At 45.3% G+C, this 23823-nt stretch overlaps 1 protein-coding gene across 1 annotated transcript; it reads right to left on the reverse strand.

Annotated features, from left to right (window-relative positions):
* Nucleotides 1-6773: 6773 nt before the first annotated feature.
* LOC142055653 (syntabulin-like) lies at nt 6774-20869 on the reverse strand. Its single transcript, XM_075089770.1, has 5 exons — nt 20860-20869; nt 15885-15939; nt 14742-14891; nt 13033-13519; nt 6774-6779 (listed from the first exon to the last, which is right to left on the reverse strand). Exons 1-5 carry the CDS (start codon nt 20867-20869, stop codon nt 6774-6776), a joined length of 708 nt encoding a protein of 235 aa, XP_074945871.1.
* Nucleotides 20870-23823: the final 2954 nt, after the last annotated feature.

Consider the following 23823-nt stretch of genomic DNA (forward strand, 5'->3'; position numbering starts at 1 on the left):
GGCAGTCCTTATGGATTGCCTCCGAAATCAAGCAAATCCGCAAACACAAGATGTCCTCCGCACCCTGGCGGTGGGGGCATCATTGGGTCAAACCATCAGGCATGTCTTGCGCCAGGAGGCGTTGAATCAGCATGGCGGTGTGGGAGCGCACATCTGCCAGAACCCTGACTGTGGAAGTGAATAAAGGGTGATGGTGCAAGCGGCCGGGGTGGGGCCGAGATGTCACTTGTGTGGACAGCAAGGGCACTTTAAAGCTGGGTGCCTGCTAGCGGAAAGGGGGGGACGTAATGGAGGAGGAGCGCGCCCAGTAGGGAGGTGCTGGGTGTGTGGGAAGCCAGGACATCTGGCAAGAGATTGTCCGACTACAAAGCCGGGAAACGGCCAAAGGAGGGCGAAGCGAGGGGGATTCGCGCCTCCTGTGAGTCAAATGGCCCCCATCATGGTGCCAGTGCCAGGAGCTTGGCCCACCATAGCGGGCCAAGGGGGAGTGAACCTTCAGGCAGGGGAGCAGAACCAGCAAGATTTGCAGGTTACAGCCCCCACGTGGCCTTGGTCATAGGCTGTGACGAGAGACCCATGGCGGCGGTGATGATTACCCCGCAAGAGCCGAGTTGCCCGGCATGGATATGCCTGGGAATGTTAATGGATACCGGGGCAGATGTCACAGTGATGCCACTCGAACGGTGGCCACCAACTTGGCCCCTTGCCATGGGAAAACGTATAATAGGGGTAGGAGGAGAACAACAGACGAGGACTAGTACTTGCCCTGTAAAATTCGAAGTCATGGACGAGGAGGCAGGGAAGCTCCTCACGGCCGTAGTGACCATACTAGTAGCAGATGGGGTAGCAAGCCCCTTGTTGGGGCAAGACGCCCTTGCCCAGATGGGGATCGGGTTGAGAAATTTAGCATAAGGGCCACTGCCTCAGAGGGGCTTCGTCACCACAGGTTAGTGTGGAAAACCGAACAGCCCATCTGGGTGGAGCAGTGGCCCCTGACAACAGAGAAAACAGAGGCTGTAAGAGCTATAGTAAAACGAGAGCATGAAGCAGGGCACCTAGAGCCCTCGATGAGCCCGTGGAACACCCCTATATTTGCTATAAAAAAGAAAGATAAAAACCAATGGAGGATGCTGCATGACCTTAGAGCAGTAAATCAGCAAATGGAGGACATGGGGCCTCTCCAACCTGGCCTACCAGATCTGAGTGCTGTCCCGAAAGGATGGCGAGTCATTGTTTTAGATCTCAAAGACTGCTTCTTCAGTATTGCACTACATCCAGATGATAGAAAGAGATTTGCCTTTACTCTGCCCGCGGCGAACCGCGCAGAACCAGGTAGTAGATGGCAGTGGAGAGTACTTTCGCAGGGGATGAAAAATTCTCCAGCGATCTGCCAGAGGTATGTGGCTTCTGCATTGCAGCAAGTAAGGCAACAGTATCAGGAGAGAATCTACATGATCCACTACATGGATGACGTCCTCATAGCTGTGCCCACCGAGGCATTGTGTGAACAAGTTTTTTCAGGCACCCAAAGGGGCCTTGCGGGACAGGGCCTCAAGGTAGCTGAGGCAAAGGTACAGCAAGGACCAGTGTGTGGATTTCTGGGTGCTAGAATACAAGGTGATTGCATACAAGCTCAGCCTATTAAACTTACACCTAAGGTTAAAAATTTACACGATGTACAGAAGCTGGTAGGAGCACTGCAGTGGTTGCAGACATTCGTGCGCATCACCGGTGAGGAGATGCAACCTTTCTATGCGTTGCTGAAAGGGACCGACCCATGGGAGCCCAGGAGTTTAGACCCTGAGGCAGTCGAGCAGTTGCAGACGATAGAACGTCGAATGCAAAAGGAAGGAGTATGGCGGTGGGACCCTCAGGAGGAATTAATTGCAGGTTGGATTCTGACCGCCGGTGGAGGATTAGGATTGCTATATCAAATACGGACAGAGGAAGAAAAGCCACTGCGATGGGTATATCAGAAGGTTTCCAAGGATGCGTTCTCCACAAAAGTCAAGGTAGCCGGGGGAATGATTTGGCGTCTGCGACGGGAGAGCAAGGGAATCTTTGGGAAGGAGCCAGATAAGCTCACAGTGCCGTGGAATGGGGAGAAATGGCGGAAGGTGGTAGAGAGTGAAGAGGATATACAATTGGCAGTATACTCATACCCAGGGAAAATCGTCACAGGCACGGTACAGAGGTGGGCCGAGACAGCCAAAGTGGTGGATTTGAGTGTGGATAGTAGGGTTTTGGATACCCCTCACCCAGGACCAACATATTTCACAGCCGCTTCCTCGAAGACGAACAGAGCGGCGATAGTGTGGAAAGAAGAGAATAGTTGGATGCGCCAGACGTATGAGGAGCAGGGTAAAAGTGTGCAGTGGCTAGAAGCGAAAGCGCTAGAGATGGCCCTGCGAAAGGATATAGATCGGCATATAAATGTGTGCACGGACTCCTTATATGTGTATAAACTATTCATGTCCATGAAACGAGAGGGTGTACCACACCCGGAAATTGCCTTGATGCTAGAGGTTGCTTTATCGCAGCGAGGAGCAACTGTGACAGTAATTCACATTCGCAGTCATCAGATGGGGCCTGGACCACTGATTGAGGGGAATCGCATGGCTGATGAGGCAGCCGCGGGAGTCTGGACATTGACGGAGGCAAAGAAACTGCATGAAAAACTGCACCTGGGTGCTAAAGCCTTGGCAAAGGAGTGTGGCATCTCAATAAGAGCAGCAAGAGAAGTAGTAGCCACCTGTCCTTACTGTCAGCACTCGCCATTGTGGGAGGCAGGAGTCAACCCTCGAGGACTGGAAGCAAATGCCATCTGGCAGACTGACTTTACTGAATGTCCACAGTTGGCCCCCGGACGGCACCTGGCGATTACAATTGATACATATAGTGGAGTCATCATGGCTACTCAGCATCGGAAGCAGACCGCAACGCAGTTGACTGCGCATTGGACCACGGTAATGGCGTGGCTTGGAAAGCCCACCGAGATAAAAACAGACAATGGACCACACTTTTGGGCTTGAAGTACCGAAGAATGGTGTAAAGCTTGGAATATTGTATTAAAACACGGCATTGCTTACAATAGCACGGGGCAGGCAATAGTTGAACGCGCTCATCGCACCTTGAAAGCAAAAATAATACAGCTTGGGGAGGGGGAGGGGATTAAGGGAGCTATACCCATAGCAGCTCAGCAAACTATTTTAATGCGTGCATCATATTCGCTTAATCATTTTATACGCGGGCAGGAGCAAGTTACAGCAGTGGAGAAGCACTTTGGCAAAGCTCAAGCAGGCGAGCGCTATCCGCAGGTACGAGTAAGGTTCCCAGGCAGTGAGCAATGGGAGAGAGGATGGAAACTGAGATGCCTGGGGAGGGGCTACGCCGCGGTTGAGAATGAAGGGCGCATAGAATGGGTGCCTGCAAAGTGTGTGAAAGCAGAACTGTGCAAGGATGTACAATGAATAATCCCTTTCTGAGTTGTCTCTTTGCAGGGTCTGCAGACATGGATCCTCATGCTAGCCGTACCATTGGGAAAAGAAATGAGCTCCTTGACAAGATCGCAAGCAATATTGCAACGAGAGCGACACTGGGAAAGGGCGGCAAAAGAGAGATATGAACTGGGACTGGATAGTAATAATTGGGGGGATCTTGTTGTGTGTAGTAACCATGGTTACTTGTGGGCTGCCATTGTTATGCTGTGTTATAAGACAAATCAAAGAGCGCCTGCAAGAGTTACATGAATATAGACCTGACCGCAATATGTATCCGCTTACGCAAGTAGCTTTGTAGAACTTTTAGCAGCATGGGGAGGGGGAGATGTAGGGGAATAGACAGGGATCGGCGACCGGAAGATCACGGGCTGTGACGGAAAGGTAGACTCCTCCCCATAGGAGTGGCAGGAACAGGAAGCGCAAGAGCTATATAAGCGTGTGATGCAGCTAAATAAACGGACATTTTGTATCCATCATATTGATGTCTGTGCATCACTGTCCCCAGGGTGGGTAGAGCCCTGTGTCCCAGAGATATGTGGCCCAAGATAAGTTCTCCCATAGAAGCGTACAGCAACAGTACATTTATAATCATGTTGAAGTAAAAGAATAGTATGAAGTCGTTATTCTTACAGTTATTCAGTAGGTCTACAGTAAGTAAAAAGAGGCTGGAATAAGAAGGTCTGCTAAGAGTGTGCTAACAGTGATTATAATTAGTGTTCTGTTAACCAATGAGTTGGGTTTTTCCGGGCATAAATTGTGTTAGGAATGCAAAGCAAGGCTGACATCAGGAATGAATACTTCCCTGGTTTAAACAGCTTGCATCATTCCATCCAAACTCCGCTCAAATTCTTGCTTTGGAACCCAGAAAGAATGAGTCACCTGTGGCTGTAGTTCATCATAGGTGCCTCTTTATTGCGAAACGAAACCTTTTCTGAGCCTGAAAGGTCGTAGCTTTATGTTGAATACGCATAGGAAGTTTGGAATAGAGATCAATGTTTGGAATAATGACCAAGTAAAAGAGCAGTGAAAAGGTAATCACTTTGTGGTTGTATTTATTGCTTGTATTTATTTTTCAGTGACTTCAGTTCCTCTGTCTGAGGTAATGTGAAGGTCTCCTCTCATTTGGATGCTACTGGAGTCCAATAAAATTACTCAGCCAGCGGAGTGCATGGAAACCACCTCTCTGTGCAGAGGAGTTGTGTGTTGTGCAGTTTATAGGGTGGGGCAGAAACATGATCTGCTGTGACTGTCCTCGCTTCAGAATTGCAAATGAATAGCAGCACTGCTTAACGCCTCATGTGGCTTTTTGGAATACCGCTGCCTTTACATGCAGGCTAGTGCGCATATACCGTCTTCCTTTCTGCATCAGTTCAGAGGTGCAGGGAACATACAAAAATCTGCTACTGTAAAGTGGCAAACATTATTACTCTGCATATGCTAGACTGACAGCACTGTCACCTACCTGGCCTTCTGGTGGAATGTACAACAGTGGGACATCACCTCAAAAACACCGTTGGGAATTCCGTTAACTTGGGAGGTAGATCCTGATGCAAATTACTAATTTCATTCTTCCATGACAGACAGCAGAGCAGCTTAACAGAGCATAGGGAAACTTCTGGCCATTAATAATCAATGAAGGGAAACCGTGAAGGTACTGAATAAGTGTAGTCCCTCTCCTGTCCTGCCCAGTCCAAAGATAATATGAAGCCTTTGTACCTCAAATACTTCTAAGTTTTGTGTGCCCAGTTTGTCCATAGTTGGCATCTACCAGACACGGCTGCATCCAATGATGACAGCTTTTAATTCTGTGCATTTTACACACTTATGTGGATGCGCACGGGTAGTTTAGGCATGTTGAAAGTTAACTCCTTACGGCCTTGTCAATGAGAATTCTTGATTCTCTTTTAATAAGCACATCTTTATTCTTACCGAATCTGTGTTAAATTTCACCTTTTCAAACTAATGAAGCTTCATTTTTATTTTTAAGTCCTCTTGCAAGCAGCTTGACAGATTTTTCTAATCTAATAAACTGAATGCGAAGCCGGAGCGACCTCCTAACATCATTCTGTTACTACTTATGCAATCGAGGAGAGAGCTGCAACGTGCCACTTGGAGTATGGATCCAGTTGTTGCCCCGGCGCCACTCAGTGATGTGTTCTAGCTGAAGTGGGGAATAAAACAAGTGGATTTGGGGGTTACTTTTTTCCTTTGCTCTAGTCAGCCATGTATTTGTTGAAATTAGAAACCTATTTCTGTCGACAGATTCTCTGAGCTAGCAGGTAATGATGTCTGGGGCTTTATAGCAGTGATAAGAAATAATGCTAAAGGATACACAACTGTAGGCTTTAATTTTTTTTTTCCTTAAAGGCTATTGTTTCTATCTGTACTGAGCAATAGAATACAACACAGATGCTGAATACATGAAAAGGAACATTAGAAGTTGTCATCTCATCTGATCATGAAGAAAATGTTTGTAGTACTTGCATTACAAAGAGGATAGCTTCTGATGCCTCTGCTGAGGGGAAGGAGGGACACAAGCCAATGTCCTAGGCAAGTCAAATTGTTTTGGTCTGATTTTGAAAAAGACAGCTAGTATTGTTACTTGAAGCATTAGATTTGTCTAAATAGCTCTGGGCCTTACAACTGTCCTACGTTCTCCCTGACACACTGAATCCTTGAGAACTGAGTGGCTTTTAGATCGTAAAATATTTGGGCAAATTCTTAATTATAACCCATTTCTGACAGGAACTTAAAGTATGCTGAAAATTGGACTCGTGTTCTTTAGCAGTTCACATTTTCTTTAATTGCAGACAACAACAGGTAGCAGAAAGGGAAAAAAAAAGAAGAGAAGCAGCGCAGCAACGAAAGAAAATGGGGGAAGAAGCCCAAAGGCTAATGAAAGAAGAAGAAAACAAAACTGATGTAGAAGTGTCCGGACACAAGCCAGGCATCAGTGGCACAGTGCCAATGAAAAAGAGAATTTCAGCTCTACAACATACATATTGGTATTGATTTAAGTATTTCTAGGGCTGCAGCATTTCTAGGACTCCAACCATTTGGTTTCAGTACATTCTTCAGGGCATCTTGGAAGGCAGGGTTCTCTCCGAATATCTTCAACAACTAGTAGGTGGTTATTAAAGGAGAAAAAAAGCCCACAGAAAATCATGCCTTGATGGAATGAAGTTTCCTGCAATAGTCCTATTCCAGCACCCTTCTTTGCAGCAAAAGTGATTGAGCAAGGATGTTGATTGAAAGACATTCTTAATGAATAGTTCAAGCCTAGAGAAAAGAATGGAAATACCTAAGAGTGTGGTAAATCTCCTGTATTGTCTATGCTTACCAGAAACATGTAATTAAACAGTTTTAAAGAACCCTTTGCTTCCTGCCTGATCGAGAATGTCTGCTTTTGCCTTTCCATAAAGGTATTTATAAATGTTTCACATTTTTCCATGGGAGATAATATTGACGCGTGCAGAAGAAAATTACTTGTTAAAGGTGACCCACGACTCTCAACGTACTCCTGGTAGAGTACGCTCTGGTAGAGCACAAGTTACAGCTGAACACAAAAGTGGATTTCTTGTCACTTTGTCACTTGCAGCCCCTGTGCTACCATGCCCCTTTACAACACTACAGTGGTTAACAGCAGGGGCATCGCTACACAGCAGTGGTGCGTGCTGCTCCTTTCTTATGAAGGCTGATGTTGTGAACGTAGGAGAGCAATTCAATTGCTTACTTGTATTGGTAAATTTGTATTTCTAGCAGAAATTCTTCTACTTCCTACATTAAGGGGAAAAAAAAGTCTCACGCTGTATACTTGTTGCATAGGTAGTACAACTGAAAAAAAGGTGTCCTCCTGTGAATACATCTAAGTGTGAAAATTCTCAGTTCAGTTAACAGCACTTCTCAGGTTCCATTTTTGTACACTTACTGTATGTATTTACAGTGGGATTCCTGTCAGAAAAGCGTGCAAGGTAAATAGGCAGTAGAAGACAACAGTAGTTTAATGAAGAAGAAAAGTTAATGTCTGCTGGAGGGCAAGGTGTGTGGGAGGAGGAGGGTCCATGTGGTTTGTAGGGGAATAGACATGGATCGGCGACCGGAAGATCACGGCATGTGTCGGAAAGATAGACTCCTCCCCATAGGACTGGCAGGAACAGGAAGCTCAAGAGCTATATAAGCGTGTGACGCAGCTAAATAAACGGACATTTTGTATCCATCATATTGATGTCTGTGCATCACTGTCCCCAGGGTGGGTAGAGCCCTGTGTCCCGGAGATATGCGGCCCAAGATAAGTTCTCCCGTAGAAGCGTACAGCTACAGTGGTTATTAGGTGCAGCTCAGAACTTCAGTGAATACCTCCTGCATCTTCTGCTGTGCGGATGCTATTATCCCTGAATTCATGGGCTGTCTTGTGGCAGATGAGTGAGGACAGCAAATCCTGTGCCTGAGACGGGTTCCCTGTGTATCCAGGGTCCTGTGAAGTTGTAACAGAATGGGAAGGGGCGGGGGGACTAGATCACCTCTGCCTCGAAAAATAGAATTTTTAACTAAGTTGTAAGACACAAGTTCTGCTTAAAAGAGAAGTACTTGAGAAAGTAAAGACAGTAAGACTTACTCTGAATGGCCTTTGTCATGGAGAAAAGTTTTAAAAAATATTTAGTATGCTTGTCATGCTGCTTAAAATCTTGCAGAGACCAACTGATTTGACAGCAATTTTTAGACATTAAAGAAGTCATTGAGAAATGTGAAATTTTAAAATACCTTTTAGAAAGCAACAATATGCCCTTTTGTGTGTATCTTCTGCGCAAGTGTTCTGGCTGGAGTAGAATCGATGACTGCAGTCTGTCCAGACTGAACAGCAGTATGGCAAGCAAATCTGCTCCTAGTACACACCTCTAAAGTATCTGATGGTGGATTGGAGATAAGAAGAAAGTCTGTGAATAAGCTTTAATAGCAATCCGCGTCTGTCCTTTTAACCACACAGATGAAGCAAGGAGGCTCATGTCATAATTCTTTCCCTATTGCTGACACAGGGCAGGGAAACCTAATACCTGTTGCCTAGTTTAGGTTGGAAGCGACATCGCATCTTTCTAAAAAAATTAGTTTAGTGCTTACTATTGCTATTTCTGAGACAATGTAAAATAGGTGCAACTAGATGTTATTTATTAAAAATAACAAAACATTGGCTAGTTAAGAAGTTAGAAACAAAGCCCCTGACTGCGTCATGAGAATGCTCGTGTTTTTTGAGCCTTCAGCCGTTTTAAAAACGATTAGGTGCTGCCACCTCCTGCACATCAGCCCTCCTGCATTGCTTTGCCCTCTCCTGCTGCGTACTCACACTGTTTTGCTGTTCTTCCCTCCATTTCCCTGCCTGTACTTGAGCACAACTGCTCTAGGAATTGCTCCCATCTACTCTACCAAGTCCTGACATAATGCCAGAAAGGGTACAGTGCTCTCGTAGCTAGTAGTCTGTATGTCAAAACAGCATGCATTGGTTTCATATGTTTTCCTGCGCTATAGTTGCTTGTGTTTGCAATGCCCCATGTTCATTTGTCTGAAGGGTTTTGGAGGAAAATGCTCCCCTGTTCTGCTCATGTAGGACATAAATAAAACAGTGGTTCAATTTTAGCGCATTTCTAGCGGTCGGGATTTAGGTGAGGTAGTTGATTTGGGGGGGGAAAGAAGGCAAAATGAGGAAGTGATCAGAAGTGAAGAAGAGCCTTGTGAGTGGGTGGACCTAAGTAAGCATGCAGGTGAATCTCTGGTGAGGCGGTGGGCAGTGCCTGTGCCTCGGTGTTTTCAGCAGCTGAGAGGCATGTTGGGTACCTCTTCAGCTGAATATTAAAGAAAGGCTTCTTTGAGCCTGCATTAGAAAGAGAAATAGAGAAATGCATAATGGGATTATCAATAGGTGTTGCTTCAACCAGGGAAGGAGCCGCCTTGGTTCCTATGCTACCCTGTAAGCATGAATTCAAGCAGCCACCTGCTACCTGACCCTTAACCTATGCCCTGCTTGTCCTCCCCACCTGCACACTTTGAGGCAAGACTTCAATTCTTGCCTCAGTATGGTATGAACAATTTCTCAACTCAGAAAAAGGAGGAGGTTTTATTGAACTCTTTGGAGGCTAATGGTCCTCCCCTAGCTGCTCCATACAGCAGCAGCAGGATCCAGGTGAATCATGACTAAGAGTAAAGCCAAATATTAGATGGGGAAAAATCAAGGTGGTACATTTGTCACAACAACTGGGATAGCCTCTGTGGATCGGGGAGCAAAGGCCAGTCCCACAAAGTCTGGGACTGGAGCATTTATCGTGGTACTTCAGGCCTCTTCTTACAAAGGGTACCTTGAGCTGTCTACATGCTTGCAGGATGGAGGAGGAAAGGTGGCAGCTTGGAAGCGAGCTGTATTTCAGGTAGAGATCAGAGCACGGACTTCTATCAGGAATGTGACGGGAACTCTCTTGCTGAGCATAGTTAAATAACTTACGAGAGTTGAGCGGACAGAAGATTTTTAAGGGCAAGAAGCAATTTTGACGTTATTCTGGTGTTAGCGCCTTGTGTCTTAAACATGGACCATGTCCAAAACATGGTTTGAAATGAGTTCAGCCTATTGACATTTTAAATGTAAGTGTAGGTTCATACTGCTTTGTTGCCTGCCTGCTGCAAAAGACACCCACGTAGTCACAGGTGAATCTCTCTCCTAGAACTGAAGATCTAAACTAGTCCTCTAAACTATGCTCCATTTCACCACCGCTCAAAGCAAAGATCACTTAAACAATAGTGGCTGTTAAAGAGAAACCCAAAATTGTGATAAAGATGGTAAAATCCCATATAAAATATTGCGCTCTCAGCCTTGAACAGACATGCTTTGAAGTAGCAATAAGGCATGTTGTGTCATGTGTTCCAGTCCCATCCCCTCCACCCGCCAACCTGTTAATTTTGGCCCTTGTGCCCAGGTACTTAAAAGAAAAGCTTTTGAAAGTGACTTTGCAGCAACTATGTATTGCAGTAGTGTCATAAGGCAAGTCAAGTGGCCTGCAGGAACCCAACAAGGTAGGTGAGCGTGGAAGAGGAAGTTGCTGGCAGAGGAAGCAAGGCGCTCTCGTGTTCTCATCTTTGTGAACTCTTGGAGCCTGTGTTACATCAACATGCCTGTTTGATTCCTCTTCCTTAGTGAAATGCTTAATGAACACTAGGGAATCTGTTGCAAACACAAGTAATTCAGAACCCAGGCATTACAAGGATGCAAAAGGTCTCTGAATTGCCTCTGTAAGCATTGGTGCATGTCACCCTCTTGAGTGTTGCAAATGCTCCCCACATGCTGGCCAACTATTCCTCCTTCCTTGTGGCTAATAACTCCATTCTTCCCCAAAGCGGCAGGGCAGTGCATGGCGTTGTCTGGCTTCACTAGGCTTCTTCTCTGGGTTGCACAGAGAAATATTACACTTGCTTTGCTGGAAGCCAGTGAGGTTTAACCGGCCAGAGGTGTTGTTGAAAGGTTGGGTGGAGGCAGGCAAACACCGCTATGTCGCCTGTTGGTTAGCATTGCCCTCCTCTGAACTATGCACGGATTTCAAGTTTTGGACAGGAAGAATTTGTGGTTTGATGGTCACAGTGGCATCTCGGTGGGCACACTGAGACTGCATGGCTCTCAGATTAATTAAACAAGGTATTCTGGACTTCTGTTAAATGCCGGGAAGACTGACACTCTCCTGGCAGCACAGAAATGAGCAGTTACAAGCTTCTGGAAGATTGCATTGAATTAAAGATTAGGCACTTGCATTTGTTAACTCAGTATGGGCGCAGTCATGCAGGTGGCATGTGTGTCCACCGACCAACTGGAGCCTTTTTCTCTGCCTGAGTGCTTATGCTTGGAGCTGTAATGAAGTTTTTCTCAGCAGAATTCTCTTCTTTGGGTCCTGATGGTTCCTTATGCCCTGATACAGTGCCTCCGCCAGCTCTGCCTGTGCCCAATAGCTCAGCTGAGACCGGCTATTTTATATGGCTTTGCTACAATAAAACACTCACACATTTACCATTTCTAACAGGCTTCATTGAACTTGTGATTATAAAGGTAATTTACAATGAAACAATTAAATAAACAATAAGCTAAAGCACTATACATTTCAAAGGGCTCATATGACTACAACATTCCAACACATTAAAACTTTAAAACAACATTAACACTCAAATTGTACCTACACCTATACTTATCTTTCTAACACGTTTCAAGACTCTCAACAAAGTACCTTTTTGGTTACAGTCCCTGTAAACACACAAGACCAGTGAAACACTCAAGCAATTGTACAACTGAGAAGAACACTACACAAGACAGGAACAAACAATGTGCTGGAAACTGCCTGGGGAATAGGGGGTTTACCTCTAAATTGAACTGACTCTTTGGACAACGAATGGATAACACTAGCATGCTCTCTGGAATACATGTGTGACATCCTTAGCGGGAACAAGCCTCCGTGTCACTCAACACTGTAATTTCACAAAAGTTTTACGTTAGTGCTGCCTAAAGAAATAGCCCACCTTTCTCTGGCCGTTTGCTCCCGTGCACGTCTCACGCTACTCTTGAGCCAGTGCAAAGTGCTGGTATATTTGCCCAGTGAAGCAGCCAGGGAAACTCATTGAGCTTAACAAACAACAAATTAACATTCAGCAAACAAACATGAAATAGAACTCACTGTATTCTCCTTGATCTCCCTGGTCATGTTCACTGTGCAGATATGTTGGCACCAGAAAGACACCAGCACGATAGGGTGGGGGGGTGGGGAACATGGTGACTGGGAGCAGGAGGACTATTTCTGTAGGCAGCAGTACTCTCAAAAAACGCCAGTTACAGACATCCTGTAGAAAGGCTTTACCTTTTCCATTCTGAAACAAGTAACATGTTTTCAAACCGATTTATAGGGCAAATCAAATAGTCAAGAGCAAAACGGTGGACTAGGACAGAACTGCAAAACAATGGTCTAGTACTGTAAATGAGATCTGTTCCTGCTCCATGAGTACTGAAAGGCCGCATGATAGTTGGTACAACAGGGGCTGCTACAGCCAGATCGCTGGCGAGTCTGCTGCTCCAGTATCTCTTCTTTATTCCTGTCTGAGAAACAGTATTGACGTACCCAAAGACTTCATCATCATGAGGTTCTGTAAAATCAAGTTCTTCCACAAAATGGTTTTCATTAACTCCGTGCTCCACCTTCCTGCATGGAGGTGTCACAGGAGACAAAAAGATGGTCGAGTTTGGCTCACCTGGAGTTAAGTCCGCTACGATACCAGAATCACTGAGGCTTTCAAGAGAAATTGACCCAATTCCTTCAGTGAAGAAGGCGGGCTTAGAGGACAGGCATCTTGAGCTCTGAGCTCTGAACATGTTTTGAATGAACTGCTCCCCTTCTAGGCTATATGGCACCACATCAGTCTGGATGGTCTGCTCCACCATCATGTTTCTGACTTTCTCCTCCTCCTCCTGGGAAAAAGTTAGTTTTTCATCCAGAACATTTTCAAGCATCTCTTGATTCACAGTAGAATTGGAGGGAGCTGGCTCACTCAACTCAGAGGTTGTGGTGGTCAAACTCTCTTCAAATAAATCAGTCCCGTTAGCTGTGTCCTCATGAAGAAACAGCCCACTATCTGCCAGCTCCTCCAGAGCTTGGTCCTCTGTGGTGGGGCTGTCTGGCATCGTGGTACACAACGGCTTGCCCTCAGAGTCACACGTGTACTCCGGGCGCTGCTCATCTCTCACAGAGCTCTTCAGGGCCATCTCCATGCTCGACACCAAAGATTCCAGTTTCTTGTTTTCAATGCTTATTTCTAGGAAGTATTTCTGAAATTTTTTGTCTTTCTCAGCCAAGCTGTTCTTCATGCTCTCAATAACTTGCTTGAGTTCTTTGATTTCCCTCCTTGCTTCCAAGAGGCTCAGCTCCATCTCCACATGATTACACTCATCTTCGATCCAGTCTTCCTTCATACGTTCCACCTGAGCTTTGAGCTTTTCGATTTCTCTTTCCCTGGAGCAAAATAAAAATATCGTAACACTTCTGGTGACTGCCTAGTTAAAGAGTCAACGTGAGGCTCCACCTCACTGGGGTGGCTATGCTGCAAAGATGCTCCAAGGAAGAAGCAAATTCCTCCATGCATCATTTGCTGCCACCTCTGGGAGAACTGGCAGAGATGTCAGCTGGCTGCCAAGACACACTGGCTGATTCCTAGCTGGAGTCACCAATCTTGCCACACAGCCAGCAGCCTTGTGGGCTATGCTGTGATCCTGGACACTTTGAGGTGAAAGTGGTGGCCTCTGGGTTAGGTCCAACCAGTACAGCGCTTAACATCTCATCTACTGCCTCACCCTGGAGGAAATGACAAACAGCTGCCTGGATGTGTCCCCTGTGCCTGCCAGCAGCTCGTCACGTATAGCCAGAGCCAACAGTGGCCTCAGACAGCAGGATGGCTCAGGGCTGCAGGCACCTGGCTTGCTTTGCACCCGGCTTGCTTTGCACCCCCCCAGCCCAGCATGGATCCAGAGGCTTCTGCCTTCACTTGCAAGCAAGTGGGGAGAAGGGCCCCCTGCGTGAGATCCAGCCCTCACAGGTACAGATGTCGGGCCACCCAAAGCAGGACCAAGGGGTCCCTGGGACTCTACCTTGGGGCTCCATTCAAACAACCCTTTGTGCCCGCTTGGGTTGTGTGTGCTGGAAAGCCAGTTCTCAGAGCACAGCTTTAGTAAAAGAGACAACATCTGTTGCTGTGTAATGTACATTGTTGCTTCTTCGCTTAGCATCCATACAAAGTGCTATTGCAAAAAAGTCCATATCTAAGCAAAAAACCACAAGCGGGCACACTAGTTTGTGTCAGAGCTTTTCTTTCATTAGGGGAAAAGGGGGACATTTTTGGTCGTATTTTCTGAGTGAGGTGGAACTTTTTTTATGTATAAAAGGTCTCAGTGCTAAAGTAGGCTGGTGAAGAACTATCCTTTGAAAGTCTTCTATCGGGAAAGTTCAAAAAAAGGGAAAAAGAGACAGCCATATTTGTAACAAAAGTGCACGGTACATATTCACTGAGCACACAATGAAACCTTAAATACCTGAAAACAACCTAATCAGCCCGACCATATTTCAAATCTCTTAATGAAAACTTTACATGGTCAAGAAAAGAGTACAAATGATCAGGACTCCCATCCCTTAATGCTCCTGAATAAATCTTGTCCAGTCTTATTTCTGAAGTGAAATATACCTTTCTGTAACTTTGCACTCGGATTCCTTCAGCTTTATTTTCAAATGCCGTATTGTAACTTCTTTCTGCTGCAGAGGAGTCAAATACCGCTCCGGATTTTCTGGCTTAGTGCTGCAATTGTGACCACAAGAAATAGATTTCCCCGATCGCCTGAAAAGAAAAAAACCATCACACCATCACATAACATCACTCCTACAGTTCTTCAGTCCTGGCAAAAAGGAACACATCCCATAGACTGATATGGCGCTTGACTCATTTTGGGCTCCTCAGTGTCCACACAAGTGACTCCCTCTGGCAAACCAAAGTACTTGAGAAAATGGCTGATTTGTGGCTATAGTACAAAATTTACTATTTATCGTACTTGTTTTCTGTGCCATTACCTCAAATGAGACATTTAACTTTAAAACACCTAGCCATCTCCTCACCCAAAACGGTGCCCAAGAGCAGGCAGCTGGGCCATTGGCAAGGGCACCCAGCTGCAGACACAGCCAGGTAAGGAAGCGTACAGACTGAGTTCAGCTCCACATGTGAGTTAAGAAGCCGAGCACCCTGAAACCTACATTAATCCTGTCTAGCTTTAGGTGTGTATCTGACATGCTTGGCTGTTGAGTTGCCTGGGGTGGGAGGAAAGAGAGAGAAAGGGAGGGAGAGAAACAACAATTTCTTCTCTGCAATACGTGTCGCACGCTCCCGCAGGTATTAGTTTTCTTCCCTGTAGAGGAAACTGCACGCAGAGGTACCTAAGGCCGGGCAGGGTGAATTTTCACCCGAGCATACAATATTTTCTATACAACCCCACCCAACTCTCTCCAAAGGAGAAAGGACCTTTCTGTGAAAGAACCAGGAAAGCCACATGAGAACTGACAGCATAAAACCACGGAAAGGAGCCTGCCTTGGAGTGAAAACCAGCTACAAAGCGCTTTGACTAAAAGTAACCTTGAATTTTACAGTACTGAAACAGTCAAACTTTTACATGGGATAGAGCACACTGTTGATTGTCGAGCCACCAATATGAAGAGTCACACCCATGCTGAGGAGCAACACGACCCCTTTGGCAAGCCAGACAACCAGCTGATGCCACATTTGAGTGCAGAGAAGGTAAGTCAGTGTGCTGAACACCAGGATGCTGAAATAAAGACTTGCCTCGTCACTTGGCTGCTGTCACTTCCTTTGTTTGAGCCTGAGTTGCTTCTGCTGGCTAAAGAAGCCCCATAATTCTGACGGGTGTTCGCAGGACTCGGCTGGTTTTTGCTCAGTGTTGACAAAGGGGCCTTTTCACGGGAAGCAGGTGGGCTGGGTCTGGACTTGTTGGATAAGGATCCATTATTCTGACCATGAAGGCCACAACTGGAGGAGAACCAACATGGTTAAAGCATACTGGATTATCTTTATCACACAACTCATTATGTGTCTTATTTCACGCACAAAGTTGTCTACACACTAAAACAGGTAGATAACTGTGAGTGGCCGGGAAGAAAGTCCTGAAGTCATCAGCCACTGCACACTCTTTCACTGACTGTGGGGCTCTCAGTCTGAATTATGTGATCTAGGGAAACGGTGGCCATTTTCACGTTTCTCTGTGGCTAGCACGGTTCCCACTGACTCCACCAGATCATCCACATTCCCTGAACCTCTGACACCATTAAGTAATGAGAGGACTGCAGCCTGGGCTAGTGCCAAAAGAACCACGCTTCAGCCTTCCCTGGCCAGACCTGCAGAGAGATGCCTGCTCGTGGAGGTTTGCTCTAAGACTGCTTTCATGCTCCTTGGCAAGCAGCCTGAGGGATCACAGTGTGTGATGAAAACAGATTTGTTTGAGCCACTGTTCCTTTCTCTCTTTGGCATAGAGGGTGCTTCAGCTGCCACTGTCAACTATTCATAGAATCATAGAAGAGAACCATAGAATCATTAAGGTTGGAAAAGACCCCTAGGATCATCAAGTCCAACTGTCAACCCAACATCACCAAGTCTCCTAAACCATGCCCTGAGGTGCCACATCTACACATCTTTTAAGTACCTCCAGGAATGGCGACTCTACCACCTCCCTGGGCAGCCTGTTCCAATGCCTGACCATTCATTTGCTTAGATATAGTTCAAAGCCTACTGTGAGCAGGCTGAAATAGTATTAAAATAGACAAAGAAAACCACAGATTTTTTTCTTCCTTCCTTCCTTCCTTCCTTCCTTCCTTCCTTCCTTCCAGTTTCCCTCATACGTATCTACCTTTCTTTTCCCACTCTTTATTAAATAACCTGACTGTCGACTGTGGGCTTGAAAGCAACTGGTATCTGTGCTGCTGGCAACTGCCAAAGGACTGAGGTGCTCTGAGCACAGCTTCCCAAGGTGGGTTCCTCGCTTGCTCACTTGGTTTGTCTTCCTGCACTGCTACACTGCTACCTACATCCTCTCATGGAATTGGTTCTTCTAAACTGTAATGAACGGGCTGGTTTCAGAAAAGAAAAAGGCAAATCCAGCCAACCAAAGAGGCTTGAACATAAAAATTTAAATACCACAGCACTATGAAGCAAGAACTCTTCTCAAGATTCCCTAACTTGGTTTCGTCCCTCCTCTGAAAATGGAACAGTTTATAAGGAAGGTGGCTGCTGCAAACCTTCATCACACTGCTGTGGTTTGGGTGATTTTATAATTATTTTACAATGAAGTGCTGGACTGTGGTTTGTGACAACACTGAGATTTTTCAGAGGAAGTTGAGTCAAACAGTTAAAAGAGAACATATCGCAAAGGAGACCTCTCCTTCCACTTCGTACAGTACAGCATCAACTCTTGGGTGAGGCAGAATTCACATAGACTGTGCGTAATGCAGCAGTGCAATTGAAGGAGCATTATTACAGAGGACTTCTGTCTAATTAAGTGGGTCAGGATGCTCTAATTTAAAGTTACATTTAAATGCACAGAAATACATGCAATGATACAGAATCTTACTGCAAGTAAGGTGATTTTAGGGCTTCATATTATACTTAGTATTTTTCACACACACACACACACACACACCCCGGCTAGTACCTTTACTGGTTAGATTTAATCTAGAGAGTGCTTAGGTAATGTTTATTTTTCTAACAGTCTCATGACACAGATAGGAAACTGCTCATTAAGCATCATTCTGCCAATCTCTGTGCACTGGGGCACACTCCGACCTCAGAGACATCTGTGTGACTTAAGCATAGAGGTATCCCACTGCCAGTCCCGGCCTGGCCTACCTGCCAGCACTTCCACAAAGGGCAGGAAACCCGTCCTGTCAATCTGAACTCTTTCCACCTACTCCAACAAATGTAACCAGCAGGGATTTTGTGGGTGGAGCACAATGTGTGCTGCTCCACCCAAATGTCCTCACCCTCGCATTCACAAGCTCTCTGGATTTGCACTTCACAAATGATAGGGAGAAATCTTACAGAAATCTTTCTTGAAAGATTTGTTTAGATAGATAACTGATTTATATTTTTTTTTTTTATTTGCATATAGTTTTAGTTACAGAAAGGTTGGGCAAGGGTGTTGAATACAAAAGCATCAAAGGCAATATTGTCTACTTCTTCCTACAAAAAATAAGGTCATGACCTGGAAAGGGACATGCCAAGCTGACAGTTTATTACAAAGAGAAAACAGTGATAAGACCAAAAGGTTAAGGTTAACTTCTTAGAGGTACTGCTGTTAAGCAACATACACCCAGTTGTCTCCTCCTCCACTCCAGCTGAAGTCTTTTCTGTCTTACCTGAGGGTATCTCCCATACTTGTTATGAACAAACAACAAAAAAATACCTGTCGGCTGATCTGGCCTATTGACATGTTTTGGTCTCAAAAAATATAGCTTTTTTTTCCCCTTTCTCATATTACAGTTCTCATCAGTGTAAGTGCTGCCCAAGAGCATAGTGTTAGCCAAATTGTTTCAAAACTCACACTAGTGGTATTTTATGTATTAGCTGCAAGACCTTACATAGTAGTCTCTCTCTGCACTAGCAACTCTCTCACTCTTCAGGAAAAACTGCTTTGCTTACTTGTGAGAAAAAGACCTTTTGCTTCCAGCAGCCGACACACGGGCTTCAGGCACTGAGGTACAGCCTGTGTTGCTTGAAGAGCTAAAATTGGTTTTAACCCCTGGAAAAGAAAGGGGACGAGTAAAAACACAGTGGAAATCATAACTCAAAGGCTGTTTTAAAAATGACGATGAACAACAGGCATCATCCCTTTGCCCATCCTGTGTGAATTTTAGCAGTTGCATGAATTTTCCAACATCCCTGATGTCAAGCACATGATTTGTTCTGGATTTGCAACATTTCTTCAGAAGTGGCACTTAAACAAGAGCAGAGAAAAACCATTTGGACACAAACCCCTCACACTAAAGAAGCCCTTTTAGGATACGGCTAGGAACATTTGTTGTGACAAACTGTTTGCTTTCTTACAGCCGTCAATACAAGAATCAGGCTGCTCACACGGCTCCTGCAGCAGCACACAACTGTAACTGTAGATTTCGCTTGCTTTAAACCATATGAAAAGACTACGCGCTGGGGGAAAAGCCGCTTCCATTTTGGTTTCTGAGACGATGTACACATACATGCATATGTACATATAAATGTGTATAGGCTAATAGGGTATATGTGTCTGCGTATGTACACACATATGCAGGTTCTCGTGGCACACAGAAGGACAGTAAAGCAGTTCTAATAGCCTTAAATCAATCCAATAATCACGCGCAGCTCTCAAGTGCTTCTGGGGTGTTAAGCCATCTACCTGATTTCTGACTTTCTATGGATCACAGCTTTTATTTCCCAAGCCCTGGCATGTACAGGGAAAACCGCTTTCATTTTGCTACAATCAGTAGTAGGTAGAGCTACTAAGAAAGTCTTATCACCTGGAAAAATACCCACCCTAAAGTTAGGATTTTTTTCAGTCTGTCACTCAAATGGCAGATGTCCAAAGCCATATCTGGGCCTTACACTGCAAAGCCACAATATTGTACGATGACTGTAATCTGAGGGAATGGAAATAACTTTCCCTCATCCTTTAAACAGCTGGTCGGGGGGAGCATCTCTCACCTGAGAATTTCTGGGCGCCGTCTCACGCACAGACACCCCCAGCCAGCAGCTGCAGACTTTCCATGAACCCCATTTTTGCTATATTTTCCATGATGCATCTGCAGATACCATCATCCCCCACTGGGGTGGATAAACCTTCAGCTGCACAGTCTTTCTTAAATCCTTTGCAGAACTGATGGTGATGTGCACGGCTTGTACCCCAGTTGACTAGGTTTGTCGCTGTGACAATGTGATTGCGAAAGCTCACACATCTAAGTCCCAGAACAACCCACCTAAGCAGCATTAACCATGAAAGAGGCTGCCATTTCTCAAAATGCCACGCGTAGTGGCATCCAACACTGAGAGGCCCGTCACTCTGGCCCCAGCCCACCTTGCAGCAGGCTACAAGCAGCAGCACACCCACTCCCTAGGAGCAGAGCTGTGCACCGCTCTGTGCAACGGGAAGAACAACACAGTGATGGCCAACAAAGTAATGCAACGTTTTCCAGGATTGCTTCTTGCCTGCAAGACACTGGAGTGAAATAGTGCAGTACCAAGTGCTGTCCCTGCACTTCATTGCTCAGTGGGCAACGGCACTGAGCTAAGAGAGTGCTGCAAACAGCATCATGCTTTCTGCACTGCCTTTTAGCCTCCTTGCTGCCCTGACAGCACCACTACAGTCACCTAGCTCTAGCTGACATGGAGGGGAGAGGGGAGCCTGCAACCCCACGACTGCATGCTGTGCTGCCCATGACGAGGAGTGCAGGCAGTGCCAGCTGGCACAACCCAGGCAGAGGCAGAAAAGGCAGTGACGGTAGGTCAGACGTGTGTGCACATCTGCCCCATGGGTTGGAGGACCACTGCTTAGGGAGCTAACACCGTCCTGCCACAGCACTGCAATTGGCTGGGCAAGGTAGAACAGCTTAGGTATACTTGGTCTGCCAGGACAGTATGCAACCACATCACATACGTACGTATGTATATGGAGCCAGTATATACATTTCTTACACAGATCCACACAATAACCATACATGCATGCCTGGAGTATAGCATCCCAGTCTGCTATTTATAGCCATTACAGATGGTTGGATACCCTGTGGCATGGTCTTCTGGCCTCAAAAGTCAAATTTTGCTTGCACTTGAGCATGTAATATTTTTCCTTCTATAAGAATAAAGCTCAAACTTTCTTGTGTGCATTTGATTGTCCATGTGCTATCTAAATGGTAAGGTTACAACATAGAAAAAAGGAAGAAGTGTCAGTAATACCTGTGACAGGAACACTGACAGCTGAGCAGAACTGGATTCCTAAAACTCAGGATGCATCTGAGTTTAGTAAATCTTTTAAGCTAATTTAGTCTTTTTGTGTAAGTCTTTCTTATTTGCAACTTCACCACTCTTTCATAGCTGCCAAAGTATAGAAACCACAGAACTACCTATCTTCTGACTCCATAAACATGACCTCTTAATAAATATCTATGTGTGTGTATATATAGATATAAAAATCATTCTTGATGCTAGGTTTGCATATAGTCACCCAGTGAATCAGAGCTGTAAATGAAACAGCGCTGACAGAGACAGCTTGTCCTCAGAATGTAAAACACTTCAATTTGCTGAGCTTCCGTGCCTTTAAAAGCATCCTGTTACACAGCAAAGAGACGAAAACACAAAATAAGTTCACCACTCCAGTGCAGCTGCTAGAGGAATAAGTAGCATGCTGTCCCTGTAGATAGCTTTATTTAGAGACCCCAAGGGAATAGAGGGGGCCTGACTGCATAAGAACTTCCAGCAAAGCCATTAGAAACAGCTGGAAAAGTAGAGATAATTCAGTTGTAATGCCCTTTATTGAAAGAATCTGTATTTTTAAAAGACTAAGTTTAATTTATCTTAAAACTTTTAACTCACAGCTACATCTCCAGTTTCAATCTTTCACAGCGTAAGCAGTAATATTTCCAGGAAACATTTTTGCTACTTCTTTTCTATTTAATATGGGGTTGTTCCTGCAAGATTGTTTTTGTACACCACAAGCAATCTAGGAAAGAAAACCAGACTGCTCACATGCACGAACAAATGTAAGAAAAAGAAGCTGCACAGAAGTGATGAAGTCTTGCTTCAGCATTTCCGGCTTTTCTTCAGATAACACCCTTTAAAAAATGACCCATGTTGAGGGCAAAGGCTGCCAGCAGGGAATGTACTCAATTCCCAGTGTCAAGCTCAGCTGACAGCGTGTTTTTGTTCCAGTCCCTGGCCTTTGACTTACTATGCGATTTACTATTACTATACATGAGACTCTTGCCTTGCACTTTGCTATAAATTTCACATCCAACAGTAACTGCGTAAATGCAGATATAATCCTGGGAGCAAGGATCAGGACTCTCCTCCATGTAGACTGCTCTATTCTTTGTGTGACAGAGAAGCTGCTCCCACGTGCTCTGCCGCTGCCCATGTCCGACAGATACCCTCTACTACCACGAGGTCTAAAGCCAGTGGAGGAAGCTGATGATGCTCTGTAGGTTGCAGTGGTTGAGAACTCTTGTGAGAGGTGTGGATTTGAACTCCTTTGGTCTAAGGAGGGCACTGAACTCAGATCTTTTCCCCGAGCTCTACTTGCTCAGCTGCCACACAAAACAGGGTGGGTGGTAGCACCAGTGCTGGCCATAGTTCAGAGCAACGAAACGTGCTGGTTGCTGGCACTCACAGAGGTGGTCTGGCTCTGGTACAGAGGTTCAGAGTGAATGTGAGGCACGTGAATGGGTGCAAGCAGGGTACAAGTAGGTGGCCAAATCTGGGAGACGGGCACGCCTCTCTGGCCTCTCCTGTGGACTGGGAGAGGTGCGTTCCTGCCTGGCATGCTCTCTGCTGTGAATCTTGGATTGTAGTACCTAACCACCCCCTCTTATTTTATATGCAGTTTAGTCATCAAGCTCAGACTTGCAAGTTGTGCTCCCAGAATGACAGTGAGATCCTGAGCACAGCAATGCCTGGCATCAGCATCCCCTCCCCTATCCCACTGCGCTGGCCAAAGAAGCTATCACTTATCACTCTTGGGTGGACATCTACCTGACTGCTTGCCTGTGCCCTCTCATCAGACAGATCTGTTAATCATGTTGCAGCTGATTGCACAGCGCAGTAACAGCTGATAAATTGGCAGCTGGCAAACATGCAGTCAGAGAAGACGTGGAGCAAAACTTTCAGTGTGGGTGACCATCAACTGTTCAAACCTGCTGGGTGAGGGGACTTCCAGCTCAATACCAGGCAGAAGACTTTGGGGAAGAACTTCAACGCAGATCCTGCTTCCCTGCATTTAGATCTAAACTTGATTTTACTTGATCCCCTCAATTCATACTGCTGGTTGTGTGATCTAAACTAATTATGTATCTTGATTTTTGCTCATCTAGTTCACCTACTTTTCTTACTTTGGAAGAAAGTTTGTTATCAAATAATCAAAATTTATCTCATTAAGCAGTTTTCCAATCTCATCTAAATACTATAGCTTTGGTAGTAATCTGAACTGCATTCATGCAAAGTATAAGCACTGCAGATCTCAAAATAAATATGGAATGTGGCTTGTGTATGCTGGAAACCACAGTCAGTCAAGCTCATCTCTAAAAACAGTCACTACAAACTAATTACTGAGATTGGCTGAGAGCCATCATGTAGACTCTGCATATCACTGTATCCTGAGCCAGCATTTTTCTTCATTGTTTTTAATTCATGGATTTGCAGAGCAGCCACGAGCAGATGTTGGAACAGACAAAGAGCATTACAAGGTGGTTTTTTTTCCTGCTTTATATACCTTACAGAGATTCTTCGTACGGAAATTAGCCTGACCTAATTATTTTTTGTGATTCTATATGCAGTTTGAGCTCTTCTAACACCAATTTAGAACAGCTGCCAGCAATTTTCCCTTCTCATCCTGAAATGACCTTTGTTGGGGGAACACATGTTCACGGAGAAGAGAACAGTCTGGACAACTTATCTTTCTGTTCAAACCAAAAGGCTCTTTCGATCAGAGATGGAAGGATGCTACTTTGCTACTCCAACCTCATTAGAAACATTG

The sequence above is a fragment of the Phalacrocorax aristotelis genome, chromosome 3 (genome assembly GCF_949628215.1).
Source record: "Phalacrocorax aristotelis chromosome 3, bGulAri2.1, whole genome shotgun sequence".
NCBI classification, from domain to species: domain Eukaryota; kingdom Metazoa; phylum Chordata; class Aves; order Suliformes; family Phalacrocoracidae; genus Phalacrocorax; species Phalacrocorax aristotelis.